The sequence below is a fragment of the Mustela erminea genome, chromosome 10, assembly GCF_009829155.1.
Source record: "Mustela erminea isolate mMusErm1 chromosome 10, mMusErm1.Pri, whole genome shotgun sequence".
NCBI lineage: Eukaryota > Metazoa > Chordata > Mammalia > Carnivora > Mustelidae > Mustela > Mustela erminea.
In genome coordinates, this window is record NC_045623.1 from 7,695,696 (window position 1) to 7,717,544 (window position 21,849).

General features: G+C 44.3%; 1 protein-coding gene across 2 annotated transcripts in view; it reads left to right on the forward strand.

The window, feature by feature from the left end:
- The window catches only part of TBX15 (T-box transcription factor 15), a 103,011-nt gene that overhangs the window by 63,198 nt on the left and 17,964 nt on the right, over positions 1-21,849 (forward strand). For both annotated transcript variants that reach the window (XM_032302932.1, XM_032302933.1), the window contains exons 5-6: positions 511-678; positions 11,204-11,268. In XM_032302932.1, the coding sequence (XP_032158823.1) occupies positions 511-678; positions 11,204-11,268 (233 nt within the window). The remainder of the gene's footprint in view (positions 1-510; positions 679-11,203; positions 11,269-21,849) is intronic.

The window sequence follows — 21,849 nt, forward strand, 5'->3', positions numbered from 1 at the left end:
TAATTTATCTTTAGTGGCAAGGCATACATAGAACTTTTGCTGAATGCCAGGGTCCAGACTCAGGACTACAGGAAGATTGAAACACTAAAGCCATGGCTCTGATCTTTAAGGAAATGACATTCTTCCAAGGAAGGGAGAATGCACATACACCATTCACTCTCACAATGAGTGGTCATAAATTTGGTAACAAAGTGCAAATAACAGCTTATAGAATTTAAAGACAGCATGAGCCTGTGATGAAACTTTAAAGCAGGAAGGAGCCACTGTCCCATAGCAGAGCTTCTGAGACCTTTTAGTGGAGGGTTGTCTTCTGGTATTGGGAAAGTTGTTTAGTATTGTCCAGTCAAGATAAGCACTGGCTTCCAGTTTCTTACACATCTCCCGCCACCCACCCCCTATCTGTGTTCTTCCTATAATGCTTCTCTCCTGCGGTTGTATTTGCATGAGGGCTTGAAAAGGTATGGGGACCTTTGAGCCACTCTGGCATCATGTGGCCCCTTCTCATTTCAGATCATTCTGCATTCGATGCACAAATACCAGCCTCGAGTTCACGTGATCCGCAAGGATTTCAGCAGCGACCTTTCACCTACCAAACCTGTCCCTGTTGGGGATGGAGTGAAAACATTCAACTTCCCTGAGACCGTGTTTACCACAGTCACAGCCTATCAGAACCAGCAGGTAAGAGGCTGCCTTTGAGGGAGACCTGCTGTATCTGCTTTTAAAGGAGCTTATTCATGCCTTCGGTAAGAAATCCTTGGTCCTTCAACAGGACACTGAGGAACTGGAATGAGAGAGGCCAGGCTTGCTGTGCAGACGTCATGTTGGCGATGACAAGGCCGTGATGCCTGGTAGCAGCTGCTCTAGTCTAGATTTAGATCAAAGACAAAATCTTTGACCAAGAGGACCGAATCTCCTGAGTCATTTTCATATCTCTCTGTATTCGCACCCACGTTCATGGTCTGTCCTGTATCCTGGCAAATGTTCCTCCTCATTTGCTATTCCTTTGCAAGTATCAAGGTTTGATTCATTCCTTCCGCCTTCTCTGCAGTTTTCTGGGTATCCCTGCAGCAGCTACATCAAAGTCATCTAGCCTCTCAAACTCCACTGAAGACCCACTGCTTCCATTTACACTATCAGACTAAATTTACCTCTGTGTGATCACCAGCCACACCCTAACATCTGTGTTTTTATGTCAGCAATATGTTCGCTCATTCCATAAATGTTTGAGAACTTGAGAACCCACAATAGTCCAACTTCAGTAGAGAAATTGAGCAGATTAGGACTTATTTCTCCAGAAGCAAAGGAGAGTTTTAGGTGAGTGAAAGACACACAAACACATAATGATAAAACTGGAATAATTTAGTGACAGAGACATGGACCGGCTGTTCTTGCATTTGGGGAACAAGGGAAGTTTTCCTGGAAGAGCTGTTGCTTTCTCTGTTGATGAGACACACGTAAGAATTGGCCAAGATTGGAGCACCTGGGGGGCTCCGTCGGTTAAGCGTCTGCCTTCGGTTCAGGTTGTGATCTTGGGGTCTGGGATTGAGCTTCACATCGGGCCCTTTGCTCAGTGGATTCTGCTTCTCCCTCTGCCCTTTCCCTTCCCCCTTGCCCTGCTTGTGTGCTTGTGTGCTCTCTTTCTCAAAAAAATAAATAAAGTCTTTAATTAAAAAAAAAAGAGTTGGCCAGACTAATGGGAGAATTATGTGGAGGTGGGATATGGAGAGGAGAGAGACACCACGTCTGGAATTGTTGTGGGTGTTCTAGACATCGATCTTTTTTTGAGAAGCGTGAGTAGATGGAATTATAAGTGATCTCACTTTATGCAGTTCCCAGAAAGTTGCATATAAATCTCATTTTTTCCAAATTAGACTGTATTTCATCTTTTGACAGTTTGTCTAATTAATAGGATCCTGAAGTGAATCCTTTTCTGAAAAGAAGAGTTTTTGCTTATTTATTTTGCTTGAAAGTCTGTATGCTTTTATTTTGGGGCTGCTTGGAGCAAAATGAACTTCTGCCACAATACTTGTGGTGGATACTACACTAGTGTTCTGACAAAGAAATAGAGGAAAAATATTCATGTACTAAGTATTTATTGAGTGCTTACTATGTGCCAGGCAAGTGAAGGTGAGTGATATAAACTTTGGTTCATATAGAAAGAGCATTTTGGTCTTTCACAGTACATTTGCATAACACTCTTGAGATGTTCCTTGCCTCCAGAGAAATTTGATATGCAGCAACGCTTTAGTCGGTAGACATGTCCTATACTCTTGTTGGGCTCCCTCAGCTGCTGTAAGTCATTCCCAACTTCCGATTTTCCTTGTGGTTGCCACATTTGATCTAAAGTAGAGGAAGAGTTTTAGTTTGCTTTGGCCCCTTTTAAAAAAACTCTTGAATGCCCTCAAACTCCTTAGGTAGTAAAATACAGAGGTCATGGAGGGTCCTTACAGGAATCTTTAATAATCAAGATTTTTCAGGCTCTGAAACAAGATAGTACAACAACACATACATGCCTTTTGGAGTGACTGGAACCTTGGGATTAACTGAGGTTCAGGAGAGGAGGAGCGCAAGTCTATGTTCTTTGAAAAACGGATGGACTTTTTCCCAAGACACCCAGCCACCATTTTAATCATTAGTTTCTCGTGAAGGCAGAGATGTGACAACCAATATTGCAACTTTAGAATCTAGTTTGTAGGGCAAACTAGAACACTGGTGAATGAACATTCTGCTGCTTCCCCCAGATCAGTTGTAGAGGCCACAAGGGTCAGCACTGTCACCCAAACTGAGATTAAAAAGCCACAACTTACAGTGGCAATGTCAGTGAAAGAAGAACAAAACATGGCTGTCTGAAATCCCTCTCACTTCTTCTGTCTCCAGCGTTCCCATGTCTGAGGACATTCTACTCGTATAAATATTTTTGTCTTCATCTGGCCTGGGGTGGGGGCAGTGGTGGTTTGTTGGAGGTGGGACACCATGATTAAATTTGTGGGATTTGGTAACAACCTGGTTTGATTTCTGACCTTTCCACTGGGAAACTGTATGACCCTGAGCAAGTTTGTTTGTTTGTTTGTTTCTTTTTTTTTTTTTTTAAGATTTTATTTATTTATTTGACAGACAGAGATCACAAGTAGGCAGAGAGGCAGGAGAGAGAGAGGAGGAACCAGGCTCCCTGCCGAGCAGAGAGCCCGATGCAGGGCTCGATCCCAGAACCCTGAGATCATGACCTGAGCTGAAGGCAGGGGCTTAACCCACTGAGCTACCCAGGCGGCCCCTTGAACAAGTTTCTTAATTCCCTTCCTCAGTGTTTCCTGGCCTGAAAATGGAGTGAGTGACAAGAACTAGAGGAAGGAACATGCATAAAGTCACCGGCACAAACCCAGCATCTGATCACTAGTTGTCAGCCTACATTGGTCAGTGGCTGGGTCACAGGCATGGAGGGGAGTGGGGAGTAGAGGCAGTTTTCCAGAATAAACTGCTTATTAAGGAGAAAGTGGATTGTTGGGAATTGGAGGACCTGCATTGTCTCTCTAAGGTATTATAATCAATAGGTAACCGGTTTGATCTTTCTGTTCTCATGTCATGTTGGTGAATTCATGATGTGCTGACATCCAAAATAAATGAGTCACACATATTCAGTTCTGCCCTGTTTGACATCAAGATAACAGCTTTTGCCCGTTTAATAAGTCTTCAGTCCCTGGATACATCAAGGAACACGATTATTTAACATTCCCTTTGGCTGTATAGATGGGCTTTCATATAACACAGTGTCTTCTAGTAAAGCAAACTAACCTCAGGTCTTTCCCCCAGGAGTCTGGAGGTCTGCATCCTGTTACCCAGCAATCATTTTCAGACTTGTCTCGGAGATGGCGGGTAGCATAAACCATTCTTTTCTGTGAGCTAGATCACCTACTACTGTGTTTTTATTTCCCTCAACTGTCTTGAATGAGAACGATTACTATTTTATGGCAAAATTATTTACTTCATGGATTTCTTTTGAAGGGAATGGTTAGAAGGCATGAGAGCGTAAAGAGGAAAAGTCAGTGGTGGGGAGTCACACACTGTGTTCAGGAACACAGTGAAAGAAGGGCAGTGCAAGGAATGGAATTGAAATGAAATGTTATCCAGTCTTCCCAAGGAAAGGCAGTGGGCTAGCCATTTGGAGACTCGGGTTTTCATCCTAAACAAACTACTAGCTATCTATGTCATTCTGAGCTAGGTATTTTCTTTCTGGGTTTTGATTTCTTCTTCAAGAAAATGATGGGTTGGCCTCTATTTTCTAAGTTCTCTATTAAGCTCTGAAATCCCAATTTCTCTCTCTTTTTTTTTTTTTCCTGCACGTTTTTAGTTGAGGGTGGTTTGTTTGTTGTTTGTTGTTTTCAAGCAGAGGCAGTCAACACATGCAAGTATTGAAAATTATTCGAATGTTCCTATGTGTCAACTCTTTTTTAACCCCCACAACAGTTGAGACCAGTAGAGTTGGCGCAAGTCCACACTTGAAAGGTGGGAGCTTGGTGTTTTGTTGCTTGTAAACAAGATATTCCAAGCTACACTATTCCTTTGTCAACCCTGCCAGTCCTCTCCATTGTTAAAACCTGTGTTTCCTGTTGGCTTCCATCTTGCCACTGAGGCTGGCTGGACACCTGACGCTCCACACATCCAGTCCGTTACTAAACTCTGTTGCTTCTACTGATGGAATATTTTCTTCTTTCTCATCTTATTGCTTCTGCCCTTTCTCTGGGCCTACCCATCCTCTACTTTAGGCTGTTGTGATGGTTTCTAGCTGAGTCACCTGGACTGTGTGGTTAACGTCTCATGAGCCATCACATATTCACTGAGGGATGGGTCTTCCTAGAGCACAGCTCTGATTGCATCATTTCCTCTGTCAAAAATTGTCAGCTCTTCGGTGCTGAAGGGCCCAAGATCTTGAGCCCAAGTTCTCAAGTCTTTTAGTTAGGTCCTCTCTAGCTAGTTCCCAGCTACATTACTGGGCTTATTTCCCACTAGTCGTCATCACACATCCACACGAGTTCAGCAGTCTAGTTAGAGTTTTACTCTTGTTTGCACTTTGTAGCAGCTTTGCTTTTGCTCGTGCTGTTGTCTTTCCAGGAATGACCCTTCTGCTTGTCTTTATCTGTCTAGCTTCCTTCTATTCTTCAGGTTCAGGACAAACATAGTCCTTCCTGATGTTTTCCCCTATGACGTTCCATGCATTTTTCAGCTGTGAATGAGCTTTCCCTCATCGAACTCTTAGTGCACTGTACCTCTCTCTTGATCCTGTCACCTTCTAAGCTCTGTGCATGACCAATCTTCCTCTCAATATGTTGAGTTTTTTGAGAACCAAACGCTGTGGCTCTCAAAATGCGGTGTGATATGGTAGAAAACAGTAGGTCGGAAGTGAGGAGACTTAGGTTCTCGACCTGGTCTGCCCCGGACAGACTGTACTGCCTTTGACAAATCCCTCTACCTCCGAATCCTCATTTGCAAATCGGTGGTTTGCTTCTCAGCTCCAGTCTATGGACACATTTTTTATAGTCCACCAAAAGATGGGAAAGATAAAGGCAGGATGGGGCAGTTTATACCTGTAAGCATTCATTTAAATAGACTGTATCTTATTTTGTCCTTTTAACCTTTTTGATACTAAAATGTCACTTATTTTATGAAATAATGATGGCAGGAGATCCTAGATAGATGTAATTCTTTTTGTTTGATAAAGACCTGGAATATCAATGTTGATCCCTCAAATTCCCTCCCTGGAGGGAGGGAATTAGAATTGTCCTGAAGCCCAGAAACCACTAATTAAGAAGGACCCTTCCATCTGTGTAAATCTAAGGCATTTGTGTCTGCCATGGTGCACAGCACTGAATGTGTGCTTGGAAAAGGACTGAATGAGTAATTAGCCAACACACCTCCACTACCAGTTTCCTTACATAGCTGTGGTCCTGCTTCTTTGGATATAAGTAGTCGTGAAATGTGAAGAAAGAGTTTCTATTTTCATGAAATATTTTATGCTTTTCTTTCCCCCCTTCCCGTTCCTTCCCCCCGCCCTTGCTGACTGACCCATAGACTCCCAGGGCTGCTAGCATACTGAGGTTATTATTACTATTATTTGCTCTTGGAGTGCCAACTTGGCAGGCCTAAGGCAGAGACGAAGGTACAACATGCCCAGATTCTCATCATGGAGAATAAAGTGGCAGAGGTGGGAATAAAGGTGACTCCACTGTATGCTTTTTCTTGAAAGAAGCTGACGCCAACATGTCCTCATGGAATTAGCAGGAAATTTCCATTGCAGCAGTCTTTGTCTTCTCTAAGGGGAAAAGGACTGCTGAACCTTGATTTTTTTTTTTTTTCCCCCGAAACAGGAAACTAGATTTCAAAAAGACATAGCCCTGTTCTCCTCAGGTAACACAGTCTTATTTCTTGATGAGAATTGGCTACACGAACCAGATAGGAAGTCTGAAACCACAGCCAGGTTTGTGTAAGCAAATCCAATAGGAGTTCTGAGTCACTCATTATATCCTAAACTATCGAGCCAGTTGTGCTCTAACTTTCCAATCAAATCAGTGCAGAGGTTTTTTTATTTTTTACTTTTCATATGGGCTGAGTTTTTTTTTTTTTCCTTCCCTGATGAACACCTTTCAAAGCAATATGGTTAAACAAAAAAGAATAACTAAGAGAGTGTTAAAAAGGGAAGGCCTTTTCAGCCTTGGTATTGTAAAATCATACGCAGGATATTGAAGTTTCATTTTCTTTGTAGGTTGTGCGATTTATGTCGGCACTGTGCACTGGGAGGTGTACCTCATTTATTAACTGTCTGGACGTTTCCAGGCAAAAAGTCAATGAAAATGATTAAAACCAAAGGTGGCAAGCCAGCAACCACGTCTTCGTGTGCTACGGTCTTCGATGATGCAGACTGTACAAATCAGGATAATGGAAATCAAATCAGGGAAGAAAAATGCTTCCCCAACCTCTGTGCTTTCCATGTCTCCTCCTTGTCATTGGAGCAGGTTTTGAACATGACCGCTGCAGAATAGTTTTAGCTGCACGGACAGTAATTAATAGACCTTGTTCTGCCCAGGAGGACATTTGAGACTTCTGTCTGTGGTGCTGCAGTGAAAGCAGATAGGATCGAGGGAGTTGTCTGGTCTGTATTCTCTAAGGCTGGTTACAGCTTTGCGACTGGTGATCCTTCTTTCCCACATTATTCAGTCATGCGTTCACTCACTCATTCACTCATGGAACAAATATTCATCGAGCGCAAGGAGCATGTCATCTTAGGTTCTTAATAAAATGGTGTAGGAAATAGGCCTGGTTCTTACCTGAAAGCATCCTATTCTGGAGGGATGATCAGGGAGGATCTTTCTCAGGAGGTGACATTTAGCCTGAGACTAGAATGAGGCATCAGCTCTGTGAAGAGCATAGAAAAGAACTTTTTTTTTTTTTTTTTACTGGAGGTAGAGTGAGTGTGAGGGGCCTGAGTTTGATGCACTTCTGCTCTGAGATCAGCCAAGCTTGACAAGAGCCTGTGGCCCAGGCATAGGGGAGTGTGGGTGGGGGTGCGGAGCTAGCCAGGGCCCCTGCAAGACCAGCCAAAGAGTTTGGGTTTAGTTTCGAGTAGAGGGGTAGCCACTGACGAGAATGGCGTGGTCTATGTACATTTTAACAGAGATCACTTGAGTTGCTGTGTAGATCGGACAGGGACAAGGGTGGAAGAAGCGAGATTAGTCCTGAAGTTATATGTAGCAGTTTTAGTAAAAAGAGGACTGTGCTGGTTGAAGGTGGGGAGATGGAGACTGACAGCCATATTTGGGTCTCCATATAACCATAGCCATGGAGTAGGGTTGGAAATGAACTATTTAAATGAGTCTCTCACACTACTCCGGATGGCCTCTAGATGTGTGGTGTGTGCGCCGGGCAGAGGCCGCTGGGATTATGAGTCTTCACGTGGTGACTAGTGGGTCCCTTGCTATGGGCCTCACTGGGCTTTGCTGGTGACCATCATGTCTACTCTGGGTCCCTTGTGTGGATGTGCTCTATTGATAGAAGGCTGTTCAACTTGTGCTGTCCCATTTTTGCCTCAGTTGGACCTCCTGGGCCTCCCTGGCTGGCTCAGCCTCACCTCAGGGCTTAGCTGGGTCATCTGTTGGGGTCCTGCCCAGGCTGTAGTGCCTCTGTGTTAGGCCCACCTACCTTCCCTTTCATGGCGTGTGAGAACCTCTAAGTCTCTGACTCCCCCACAGAGAGGGCGATAGGAGGCCTTCAGACCAGGCGGCATTTTTACTTTGATGCGACCGGCTCTGCATGTGTGTGTGTGGGGTGGGGGGCTGCCAGTTTTCCTCTGAAGCTCCCCACCTGCACCCCTGGATTTCAGTTTGAGTAGGGAGCGAAGGCACGTGCAAGTCCACGGGCTTGCTTCTCTCTGGTCTCTTTCCTCTTTTTTCATACTCTGCTGAGGTGGAAAGGGAAGATCTCTTACTTCTTTTTCCTCTTGCAAAGAATCCGCCTCAGGTCACATCCTTGTCTTCCACAGGACAGCAGGCTTGGCGGCCCAGCTGTCATGTGCGTTCCCTTTCTATGCTATATGAGATGCTTGTGAAGAGGGGATGCCGCCAGGCTGGCTCTTCCTATGGGAACCTTGGGACTGTGGATCATTGAGGTTGAGAATACATTGGTTTATCCCTCCAAATTATTTGTCTGTGTTACTTAGAGGATGGGTAGACCTCACCAAAGTGGTCAGCGTGAGCATCAGCTGGGGTCATAGTTCAGGTTATATTGCTAAACTTGCTCTCTTCTGCCTGTAGGGTATACAGACACCTAATCAGGGCAAGACAGGCTTCCTGAGATACGGCCTCAGGCAGCCTCTCCTGCTCTCTTTTGCTGCCTCTCTCCCCATACCCTGTGCTCTGGTCAAATTGGGCTTCTCGGTGCTTCTCATGTGCCCTTCATTCTGTCATGCTTCTTTGCCTCCATGCTCTGTCTTCCGTGGGCCATGTCTTATGAAATTCTTCCCTCGTTCCTTTCTCCCCTTTTTGCACGTTGCCTCCAAGTCCTACACATCCTTCGAGGCCTGGCTCATGTGCTGTCTCTGAGGTAAAACCTCCCAGAGCTCTTCAACTTGGGACTCTCACGGCTCCCTCTGAAGCTCTCTTTTGCCTTCATTGCAAACCTTACCAATTCCCATCTTGTGTTAGCATCTATGTGTTAGTGTATACATCTGCTTTTTTCTTTTAGATTATAAGCTTCTGGGGTGGTGGGCACCAGACAATCCACAGCCATATACGGACTGTGTATCACTGTCACCTGTGCCTTCTATCACCTTGCTTTGCACACAAAGGTACTTGACAAATAAATAATGGGTATGCAACTACACAAAGTTCTCTAAATCTCACATTAAAAGCTTTGAAATGGTATAGAGGAGCTGTTTTTCCTAACATTTGGTGGCACTTTTCTATTAAATCTCCATGCAGACCTCTTGGCCTGAGAGAGAATGAGCTGTGGGAAGCAGGTTTTCAACCTTTTCTCTCAGGCCCATGAAATAGAATGTCATTTTATTTACAGGGGTCTGTGGAGGCCCCCAAAACATGGCAGCACAATCATCTATCAGAAACCCCTATCATAAATGAGCTGGACAGGATAAGCCAACTTGAAAGAGAAAATAAAATATTATAACCCTAACTTGAAAAGAAAATATGGTGTGCGGTTTATTGCTGTGGATTATGGAGGAAGAAAGAACGGATTTTAAGTCAAAAACAGAAAAGCAGTGACAGTCTTTAAAGTCCGTACAATATTCACAAGGCAGACACTAGACTTTAGAGAGCCAAAGCTTCAGGCTCCTGCTCTGGTCTATAAAATAGATGTAAAATTGCTTTTGCTACATTATTAGTGCTGCATTATTAGTGTGCCATTCTAGAAACAAGGAACGTTTTAGGAGAAACAAAAATTAACTTGGGTACTTTCAAGTCAGAGTCTGTTGCTCAGAATCTCACATTGCCTTTTAAAGACCTTTAACAATTGCAGCTTTGGGAAATTCCACTCTGACAAAGTGAGATGGAAGAGGGACGTGGAAAAGATTTGCGGTGCAAGGAATAACTTCAGACGCCCTGGGGATAAGCTCTGCAATGATCAGAAATGGGAAGGTCATCTTTAATAGTGAGATTCCCTTCTTCCTACAATCACCTTCCATTGAAAGCACCTTTCCTCCTTCCCTGAGCTCCCTGACCCCCACCCTGAAGTCTCTGTTGCTTGAAGCTAGTGAGTCATTAACATCTGGTTTAGACAAAAAAATATCAAAAATGCCTCCCATGACCAAGGCTGAAAGTGGAAATGTAAGAACACATGTGGAATTTGTTGGTCAGGCTTGGTCTAGTCTGGGGGCAAGGGGGTGGTGTGTACAACCCTCGCTGAGGAGTTCGAGGGGCTAAGATAAGATGTGATAGAGAGGGGCTTATGCTCTGAGTGGAGGTTGAACCAGATGGCTCCTAAGGACCCATCCAGCCTGGGTCACACAGTCATTCATGTCTTCTGATTTTCTTGTAAGCCTTGGAGACTGGATGTAGCCTGCCCCACGGAGTCCCCCGTTTATAGATTTTCCTTTGGGTGCAACCTTGAGAAAAGTGTAGCTACTTTTGGTGTCTTTTACAAGAACATTTTAGGTCATTAAAGGAACCATCTCGAGGGGAGAGAGGGAAAACTAGAGTGAGATGGTAAGTCCGGTCAATTATATGGTTCTTTCAGGTTGAGGCAGGTTGCCTAAGGTTCTGATTGCTTTGGACTGGATTGACTCATTCCATTTGTTCATCATTCACTCTCACTCGCTTACTCGCTCATTCACCCAACAAGGGCTTTTCAAGTTCTTCCTGTATGTCATGTATCACGGACTTGACCATTGCCCAGTTTTCTAGTTCCATGCCTTCGTGTGTCTAGGCAAGTGATTTATCACCTTTTCTGGGGCAAGAAAGGTGAGCAGAAGGGAGTTTACAGTCACATACTGAGAAGACCTCAGTTTTTAGGGAGAAGTGGGTCAGGTGGGTCAGACATCTGGGTGCCAGGCCCAAGTCCTATATCAACTTCCATTCAAATCTCAGACTTAAAAGAATCTAAATAAAAACAACAGCAGTTACCAACAGAGTGATTTCTGTTAATTTTCCAGGAGCAATGCAAAAAGGAGTCAGTTAATATAAATATAATTTATTTTCTTTGTTTCCAGATCACCAGATTAAAAATTGATCGAAACCCTTTTGCTAAAGGATTCAGAGATTCTGGAAGAAACAGGTAAGAATAATTGGGAAAGACATTTCTTTTCTTCATGACGTCATCCACTCCCCCCTCTTCCCCCATGCTCCATTGGTGGCTTTTGGCTCCTGCTTTTGGGGGATCACTTGCACACTATGCCTCTGTGCTGACTCAGGCAAAGAGAGATGGATAGCTGATCTGAGAATCAAAAAGCTGTTCCCAAAAGGTTGAGTTTTCCGGTTTTTGTTAACACTCTGTACATGACCAGATCAGATCCCTCATGGTGTTTTTCTCCCTACATCATGCTTGGTAATCCAGTCACTTAAATTAAATTTTATGGTGATTTATTGCCACGAAACAGTTGCTCCTTTTTCTGCTGAGTACTCTAGGTGGCTACAGCACATACAGTGATAACCTCATTTACTTTGTATAATCAAACAAGGACTTGTGGACAAATAAGAATTACCAGGAGATGATCACCTTTAAGATTAGCTAAAAACTGTTAAAAAAAATTAGCCTTTTCTCTTAAGGAATATTCCCCAAATATATTAGATGCTGCCTGCCTTAGTAAAGATAGTTTCTAGAATGCAACCTTTCCTGATGCTCTAGCATTAGGATGAGGCTGTCATGGAGGGAAACTCTTAGGACCCGCTGATGTTTGTGGGACTGTTTGCTCTTGTTGTAAGTGGTCTTAACGACTGTGGCATTTTTCTGGTTAATTCTGCTTCTCTCTAAATCCTTTCTTTCCCACCGTTCCTATATAAAATTAAAATCTGTTATCCCTGGAGCTAGGGGAGAATGGAAGTTGCTAGGAAACACAGATCTATCAAAGGTTATTCAGCCAGAAAACCCACTTCATATAAACCCTACAGAAACCACAAATGTGACACGTGTGTCTTGTAAAGTGTGTAGGCTTTACAATAACTATTCACGTTAGCGTTCAGACCTTTCCCTCACTTGGGGCATTTCTTTACATCTGAATGACACAGACTGTCAGGAGTTCCCTTTGCTATCTTCTCCGCAGGAGTTTTCAGATAAACTATCTAGGATTATATTTAGGATAACTTCATGAACGGTGTAGCACATTCTATTAGAACCCAGATTTATGCTAAAAATCATCTGTAGTGATCACTTCCTTTACAAAATTATTTATGGAAACACTTTTTTAAAAAAGATTTATTTATTTATTTATTTGAAGAAGGGAGAGGGAGTACAGACAGGGAAGGGCAGAGAGAGGGAGAGAGACATTTTAGCAGACTCCTCACTGAGCTCAGAGCCCGCCGTGGGGCTCCGTCTTACCACCCTGAGATCATGACCTGAGCCAAAACCAAGGGTCAAGTGCTTAACTGACTGCATGATCCAGGACCCCCCAAAAGCACTGCTTTTTTAAAAAAAATTATTTGTTTTTTAAATTCCACTATAGTTAGCATACAGTGTTGTATTATTTTCAGGTGTACAATATCACGATTCAACAATTCTATATATTACTCAGCACTCGTCATGAGAAGTGTACCCTTCACCCCCTGTAGAAGCACTTCTTAATGAAACTCTTATTGTATATTTAAAATACGTTTAAATTGCTATCCAATTTTATTTACCTCAGAATTTCTTAAGATTATGTCTATTGAGTAAAGTAAAATTCACTTCAACTTCTAGTTTGAAAACTTCAAGCCACAGGCTTTCCTGTTCAGTGAAGACCTTTGTCTTCCAAATGTAGCCAGTGAGGAATGCATACTTATTCCTTCCATTTGAGACAGGCCTCTTCCTGCCTTCCTTGTTTAGGTCATAGAACTTGCCTGTGAAAGGTGTCCTGTTGATTCCTTTTCAGGGCTCTGCATTCTGGTCTTACTAAGGACCTTGCTGGTGATGGTGTGCTCAGAATAGAAGCTGGCCTTTCATAAAGAAGCTGCTAGGGAGTTTAAGATCATTAGTTCGAGTCTGTGGGTGGATTGCCAGGGTTCTGTGAGTTCCCGGATAATATAAAGAAAATTGAGTGTGGATGAGCAGGTGTATATTTTCTGGGGAGAGGTCTATAGCTTTCTCCAAGTTTTTGAAAATTTCCATGACCAAGTGTTAAGAATTTCTGCCCTAGACACCACGAGGGGTCAACCCTAATGACTTTAGTTATTCAACTACTTTCTCTTTCTTTCCTTCTGTATCCCCAGTGACACTTAGTATTTGTTTATTTTCTTCTTGGAACTCTAAAGATTGTTTTGATTTTTTTCTTTGCTTTTTTTCTTCTACTGGAGTCCTTGTTTTTCAGAGGTGTGACCTAGAACAGAAAATTGGAATAGATTGGCTGTACTGACCAGCATCAGTGCTCTGCTCTAGAACTGGAACCATGCTTTAGTCTGGTGATTTAGACCATGTAGCTTGAAGCATTTGCCTCTGGATAGGAAGTTGCGATGACATCTTGGTGCAAGTCCCAGGTTCCTTCTGTTCCCTCACTGGGCTAGAAGGGACCTTCTCATCATTTAGCCCTGGCTTGGGTCTGCTTTGGGGCTGGTGAATATCTTCCTGCTCAGTACAGACAACTATTTCTCCTGCCTGGTGGGCTACTCTTCTTTGTAAGGAATCCATGAAAGCACAACTCTGGATTCTCATTAGCCCATTTCAGTGCCTTATTTATTTTTCTGGTAACATGTTGATTCTTTGTGATGTATGCCCCATTTAAAGCTTCAGGCTACTTTAAGTAACTTAAGTAATTACTGAAATTATCTGTGATTGAACACTTACTGTGTTCCAGACCTTTCACTTAGGTTTTTTTTCCCCAATTTTTAAAATGACCCATATTTTACAAACGAAGGAACTGAGGCTCAGAGAGCTTAATCAGCCTCTGTAGGGTCACACAGCAAAGCTGGAGCGCAGAGTAACTTCTGGGTTCCCGACCTCAAAGCCTGTGAACTTCGTGTTCTATCATGCTAACAGTTTCAGCTCAACGTATTTTATCTCCAACAGATATGGAAACTAGAACTCTTCCTCTGAAAACACATCGTTTACTTAAAGGTACTACTCAAGTACCCAGAACCTTCTTTTTTCTAAATAAAACAATCTGTATCTTCTCCACCTGCCTTTGCAGCCATCCTCATTGCTTTATCATCTACTTGCTATACCCCCTGTCAACAAGGGATTCCCTAGTAGAGGACAGAAGTCAGGCTGAACTTCCTAGCAGGAGAAAACGTGACATAATGGCCTTGAAGTCCCTTGTCTCATGAGAGGACAAAGGTGAATCATTGAATATAGAAGTAATTTTTGTCCTCCAGCAGTCTGGGAATATAGACTCATGGAGGCCCTTGTATTCTGTATTCTGTCTTTAAAAAATTTCAAAATGACCTGATAATCAGACTTGAAATCTCACTCCCTGGCTGCAGGGTCTGATGAGGGCAAGAACCATTAATGTCATTTTGCAGATGGGAACGACTGATGGATGAGGATATGGGGGATTATTTGTAAATCTTCTGGGATCTGGTGGTTCTTTGCCAACACCAGAATCCAGTTCCTTACCTTCCAACCAGTGCCTCACCTATTGCCCTTCTTGTGTTACCAGAGTTCTTATAAGTCTATGATCATCCCCATGCATTTTAGACATCAAATGACTCATAGCAATGGGCATGGTTTGATGAGTTGCATATAAATGTACCCAAAACATACGGATTACATTTCCTTTAAAAACACACGGGCTTAAAAATTAGGGCGGGGGGAGTTCTTGGCCAATGTTTTTTGGTTATGCAGAACACAAAACATTTGTGGAATACTTTGGAGTTACAGAATTTGCCAAACCTCAAACCAAAACATGTTTAGGTTTGTCGATCTTAATCTATCCCAGTGTGATCCAAAGGCTCAGGGAGGGAGGGGTGTGGAGGGAAGATGGGGAGGACACAGCGCCCTCTGCACTCTCTTCCCTTGCCTCTCCTGAGTCTCTCCCACCCTTCCAGCCTCTCACTGCGGAGTCTTCTGATTGGGGCTGGCGGGCAACAGCAGTGTCCTGAGCAAAGAGAAGAACTCGAGGGAGCTGGACTGAAGATCCTTATGTCCATGTAAAGAGATATCTGTGGAGAATACTCCTGGCTTCTACCCTCTCGCTTTCTCCATTCCCTCACCAGGCACCAGAGTGACCCCTCTGATTGCTGAGTCCGGGAGAAGGAACTCTTGAGGTCCTGCTTTCCTCCACACAGCGTACATTCTAGCACATTCTAGTACATTCTAGTACGTTCCTGCACACAGCGTACATTGCCCTGTGTGGCAAGTTCAACAGAGGAGGCCTGCTGTTCTGGGGGGCTAGCTTGCTTCAGGGGAGTCCTGACCCACTCATTCAGCTTCCACATCTGTGCCATAGTGTCCACACACCTTTATCAGCAACGAAACTGGTATTTCGGTCTCTGTGGCTTCAGGCTCCTACATCCTTCTTGGACTTTATTTTGAGTTCAGATGAGGACAGGAGGTGACATTCACTGGGCCTTTCAGAACCCCCACAGAATCCCCAGTGAGTCCACAGTGTTAACCCTGTGGTGTCACTGTCCCCAGAGCTTGTCACGGCCCTCCCTGCTTTCTTAGGAAGTGCCATTCACACACTTCAGTGTAAGGAGGTCGCCACTCTTTAAACCACACTTAGGGAGTGGTTGCTTTGCCTTCCCATATAATTGTGTCCCTGCTTAGAAATCTTTACCAGAAGTGTGTGTTCATCTTGAGGGGAGGAGTGGTAGACAGCTGGCCCTTTTGGATGGAGACATTGTCAGATTTTGCTTCCAGGCATTGATTGTCTCTGCAGTGGAAGGGCAATTGTGTTTAATTCCAAATTGTCCCTCCTTCTAGATTTCTCAGAAATCATGTGGCTCAATTCTGGCTTTGGGTAGAGCCAGGCATGTTTACCCATCTGCAGGCCTAGCCCCAGGGCACAATATCCAGAGTGACCTCTGGGACATTTCTCCTTCCCAAAGGAGACAGTAGCCACTTGCTATTCCTAGGGAAGACAGATCCCCTCAGCTTGATGAATTGATGTCTTGGGATCTGTGTTCCTGGGCTCTGCCCGCTGCTAGAATGTACATTCCTTGAAAACTGGGACTGTACCTTTTTTAGGTTTCTAATCTTAGATTATTTCCTGCAGTTCCAGGTACACAGAGTAAAATGATAATTGTTTCCTTAGTTACAAAACTGCAAACAGAGTTGATGGGTGACAGAGAAATTAAAAACTAGGAACTTGGGAGTGAGAAAACCTTACCCCAAGCAACAGCGAATCAGGTGTAGCAACAGCAGGGGGCTAGTTTTAGACATCAACTAAAAAGGGAAGAAAGAGTGAATCTATAAATAGGCTTAGTTTGAAGACTAAGGGCAATTTTGATTCAAATCTGGGATGGACTGATGCTGTAGACACTGATTTAGCCTGTCCTAGAGTAGACATGCACACCCTTGAGGCCAGCAGAGCCGTGTCTGAAGAGTGGGGATGTGTTTATACTACCTGGAGAAAAGGAGGACTCCCAGCAAGTTTCAAAGTCTGGGAGCTTCAGGAAAGAAGAGGTCCCAGAGGGTGAGCCCAAACAGAGTGAGGTTTAGTCGAGAAAGGTCGCTCCGTGGTGAACGGAAAGGGAAAATTATATCTTTATAGATGGACACCCCAGCGGGTAGCACATTCCAAAGAGAAGACAAGGGTCATGGAGCTGAAGAGAAGCAGGAATGTTTGCATTGAGTCCCATGGTCAAGAAGCAGCCTCAGGAGGTCCCTCTGTCTGCATGCTTGGTGAGCACACTGTGCTCAGCTAGAGGGACCATCACAACTGCAAAGACTGTGCACTATAAAGGGATAGCCAGAGGAGCAGAAGGAAAGAAGACATTGTGGGTCTCTCAGTCCGCATCTAACGTGAAAGCCTTGTCTCTGTTGGGAGTGGCTGCCAAGATTTTATAGAAGGCTCAAGTCGGCTTGGGAAATTTTATGTAATTCCCAGGGACTTCTCCAAAGCAAACATATACATAAAAAGGAGAGGATTAAAATTATGATCTGTCTGGGGAATAAAGGTTCTACGAACTTGTTTTAAAAGAGTGCCATGGAGTGCATGACTCTGGGTTCTCTCTGTACCCTTCATCTAGTCTTTGACCTTGGCCTTACCCTTCCTCCCAGACTCCATTGCTTCTAAGGCAACTGCAAGGCAACCCCTTGCAGTTAGTCCTAGTTAGATGCAGACTGAGAGACCCACATGGGTTCCTCCAGATACTCCTAACTGGCATGGTGCCCTAGAAGCCACTGCTGTTGGTTCCACAACAGGCCCTGGTAGAGTGGCTCTTCTGCAGTGTAGGGAATTGGTACAACTCTCTAGTAGGGGATCTTTTTCTCTATGGAGGCCACCCTCAGAGGCTTAATCATGACTCAGATCCCAGCATTTCAGAGCTGACAGCAAGGAGCCGGTGTCAGGCCCTGTATCATGGGGTGGCTGGTTCACATGGAAACTGGCTTTAATAGGTTGCCTGTCACTGAGAAAACAAGAGGGCCTGCAGGAGGCAATGTGTGAGCTAATTCTCTGCCAGCCCTGCTGTTTGCTGGGAACGTGGCTGGCGGCAGTCCTCCTTGGTACCTAGTGTCCCTTTACATGGTGCGCCGGAGAGGGATCTATAAATGGAGCCATTAACTGCATTATGGGAATAGATTTGCTTGTTGGAGGAGGATGCTGAACGGGGCTGATACTTAACCCAAAGGAAGGCATCTCCACTGATGGGGAGGAAAATCTTTGCGAGGAAAGGATTTTCCTGGGACCCCCTCTTAAATGGCTGCTGTGCCAAGGCCATGTTCATAGAGTGAAGATGCACTTCCTTGGTCACAGACAGGATACCCTACCGAGGTGCAGCTTCTTCTCTCAAAACTCTGCATGGAATCAGAGTGCCTCCAGTTAATGGAAGTGAGAAGGAAGGAAGAGGGAGAGTCAGCTAGATCCCAGCCCCAGGGTCAGGTCATCTGTGCTTAGATCTGAAAGAAACCGTTTTTCTTGGTGAGCCGGGGAAGAAGCGTGCAGTGTGGGTCTCCGTTAAAGTCTGTGAGAAGGGTTCTCTGTTAGAACCAAGTGTCTCAAATCTTGTCCACCCCCTTACCTACCTACTAAGCTGAACATACGAAATTACTACATTTGTGGGCCCAAGAGGTGAAATATCAGCAATTTCATACATTTCAACCTTGTATGTTTATTTTTAGGAATTCAGATCCCACGTGTTCAATAATAATAGTAGTAATAAGCATTTCACACGCAGCCCGCATTGTCCTTTTTTTGTCTCCGAGCTGACTGGTATTGTTACAGTGTTTCCCATTTTAGGGATGGTAAAACTGAGTAGGGAGAGATACTAGCTTTCACAATTTGCCAGTCCAGCCAATGGCAGCATCCAGAGGGTGATGTCCCTCTCCCTCAGCGAGGCACAGCTTGCCAGTCATCAGACAGCCCTGCCCTCACCCCTGTCCGGGTCCCCATTGCTTCTGAAGCCTCATGTAGTAAGCTGAAAGCCAGGGAGCGGACCCCCTGCCTTCTTTCAAACCAGCACTACTTCCAAGGGTCTCCCTCACTTTCAATTATTATGTTTTTATTTGTTCTCCCTCGGGCCACTGACTATATTTTTCTAGCCAATCTCATCCTGCTCGTTCCCAGGAATCCTACTAACCCCTGTAGGTTTTGCCTACTCTTGTGTTATCCCTGGCACGGGGGCCACTGAGCCGAGCAAAAGTAAGTCATCCGTGTCGAGCTTCCTCTCAGGAATCGTGGCATCTACAGCTCAAGGTAGCTGGCCTTGTCCTAGACTCCGGTGATAGCCTTCCTGCCAGATTCCCCCTCTCCTTCCAGGCTGTGGCTGCTTATCATGTCCCCTGGCTTACGGTCTTCCAGCCGGTACTTGACATTTTTCTCTGCCTTGTTATTTCTTCTTCCTCCTCCGTCACGAACCTTTTCCACCATTGTCCTCTTGGCTGTGTGGGTTTGCCAGGGAAAAGTTGGCAGTTGTTTTATTATCTATGGCACTTGCCCAGGGATGGTGTCATCTAACAGAGTGACGTCTTTTTAATGGCTAACAGATTGGAGCTTGAAGTATCTGCAAGATAATGAGGCCTACTGGGGCCAAAGGGACACGTTTTTGGTTCTCTGAGGAGAGAATGAGACACGGAATTGGGTAACATGAGGGTCCCTCCACATTCAGTCTGGAGCCAGGGGTTGACCCAGGTTTGGATTCCTGGGAAGTAAGAATGTTTTCTCCTGCTACAGGTCACAGCCTAAGGAGCTGGTGGTGGCATTTCTTTTGCTTGGGGGTAGAGCAGTGGTCCTCGAGCTTTCATTATGTTTTTTTCCTCTTTGATATATTTTATCTTTAATCAATCTGTATTTATTATAATAATTAGGAGGGAGCAGTGTTATCTCTGTTTTAGAGGCAGGGAGACTTGGGTATGAGATGGTGATACGGCCTGGCCGAGATTACACAGGGGATCAGCAGGATGGCACTGTGAACCCAGGCAGTCCGTTTCTGGAGCTCCTGATCTTCTTCACCACTAAGCTCATCTGCCCCTTGTGTGATTTCATGTTTCCCATTCAAGTCAGAGCACTCCAGTCAAACGTGAAGAAACTTAATCTCTTAGCCTGCATTGTGTTGTCAGCGATTTTTCTCGAGGCAATGAAATCTCCTTAGGGACTGCCATTGCTTCCTGTTCAGACTCCATGTGGGGACAGGGTTCCCAAGTTGGGAATCACTGGGTGAAGAACAATTTCGACTCAGCCCCAAGCATCTGTCCACTGGACACCTGTTCTTCCAAACCACTGTGACAGCCAATTCATCATGTAGATGTACTTACTGCACCATCTAAAGCCAAGTTTTGAATGATGGCTCCCCCCCTCCCCCACAATTTGTAGACCTCCGTTGGGAGGTCTTTTAGATTATTCCTGGACCACCAGTCTGTAGAAGCCAGTTCCAGATCCAGAGGAGAAGAAAGATGTGGAAGGGTTCACCTCACCTCGGTGGATGGAAGACAGTCTAAGAAAAAGGATTAGGAACTTGAGATATAGTAATTAGGTCTGAAAGAACAGTATATTCTGGTTCTGTGTCTTTTCAAGTGCTGAAACAGGAAGAGAAAGGAAAGAAGAGCAGAGGTACAGGACCGCCCGTGGGATAGAATCCAGGCCCCAATAAATATCTCGGGTATCCACCCCACCATCTCATCTTGCACCTGGAGCTGCGGCTGCCCTAAACTATTTTCAGTTCCCAGAACGTGCCTTCTCTTCCATACCCCCACGTCTTTGTATATACTGTGAACTCTCCTGGGAAAGTTCTTTCTGCCTTTTGTCTGCGTGGAAAACTGATGAGTACCCTTTAATACTCAGCTGAAATAACTGGTCTTTAGGGAGCATTTCTGGAACTTTCCAGGTGGAGGAAGTACTTCTTGCTCAGTGCTCCGTGGTCTCTTCCATGTATCTTCAGTGTAACATTCATCACACTGTTCTGTGATCAGTCATTTACATGCTGTTCTCTTTGTACTGAACAGAACACTCCTGATTTGGGGTAAAGACCCTATGTCTTTTTTGTCTCTGTATCTCCTGGACCTAGCACATTTACTGGCTGAAAGTCTTCTTTATGATTTCAAAACCACATCTCTGTAGCCCTTGACTGTCTTAACAGATGACCAATGGCCTTATCAATGTTCCTTTTGTTACCAGAATCACTGGCCAACAGCTTGGGGAAGAGTTAAAAGTCAGAACTACAGAGAAAATAAATCGAAGAAACATAAAAAGCAACCCTCTATCATTGCAACACAAATAAAACACAAAGTATGCAGCAGAGTGCTAATAGGTTCATGAAGATAGTCATAATTGTTATTATTATCATCAAATATTTGCTGAACTTTTTTTTTTTTTTTTTAATAAGAACTTTGGAAGAACAATTCTTTACAGTCTGGCTGTTTTTACAAATCAGTTCATCTTGAGGCATCATCAATTTGCAAAGGAGATCTTTGGCTTGTTTCCTCTCCTTCCTTGTCTCCCTCCTCTTCAGCACGTTCTGTTGGTTTGGCCAGTGAGCAGACTGAAAAGTCTACAGAGAAGAGGCTTGGGAATCAGAGGGGTGATTCCAGCCAAAGGACTGAACAAAGAGGGTTTGGATATGGCCTCTGTTGTCACTGGAGCAAACAGGGAAAAGTAAGCAAGAGGGGAGACACTTGCCAATATGATCATCTCTGATTGGAAACCTCAGACATTGGGTCTCTGGTGTGCAACAGACCCGGAGAGGCCCACCATGTGGAACACGTTAATGACGTGAGGTTACCTAAGCTTGCTTTTTAAAAATCTGTTTTGGACAATGAATTCACTTTTAAGAACCTTATGATAAAATTTTACAAAGCTAGGGTAGAATGATGATGAATAAGTAAGCAATGTATTCCTCATAATAAACTTTGAATAGACATCCAAGTGGCTCAAGATGTTAATGGGTAGTTGGCAGAGATTCTTATAAGAGAAGATGAGGGTAGAAATGACTGGTCCCCGAGAGGGGGATTCAAACTGTTGTAGGTCAGAAATTCCGTGACCGGAACAGAAGAAACCAAAGGAAAACTGAAACCCCTCTGAGACCTGAGTCAAGAAAGGCACAAGCAGCTCTATAGGAACAATTCCCAAGTCTC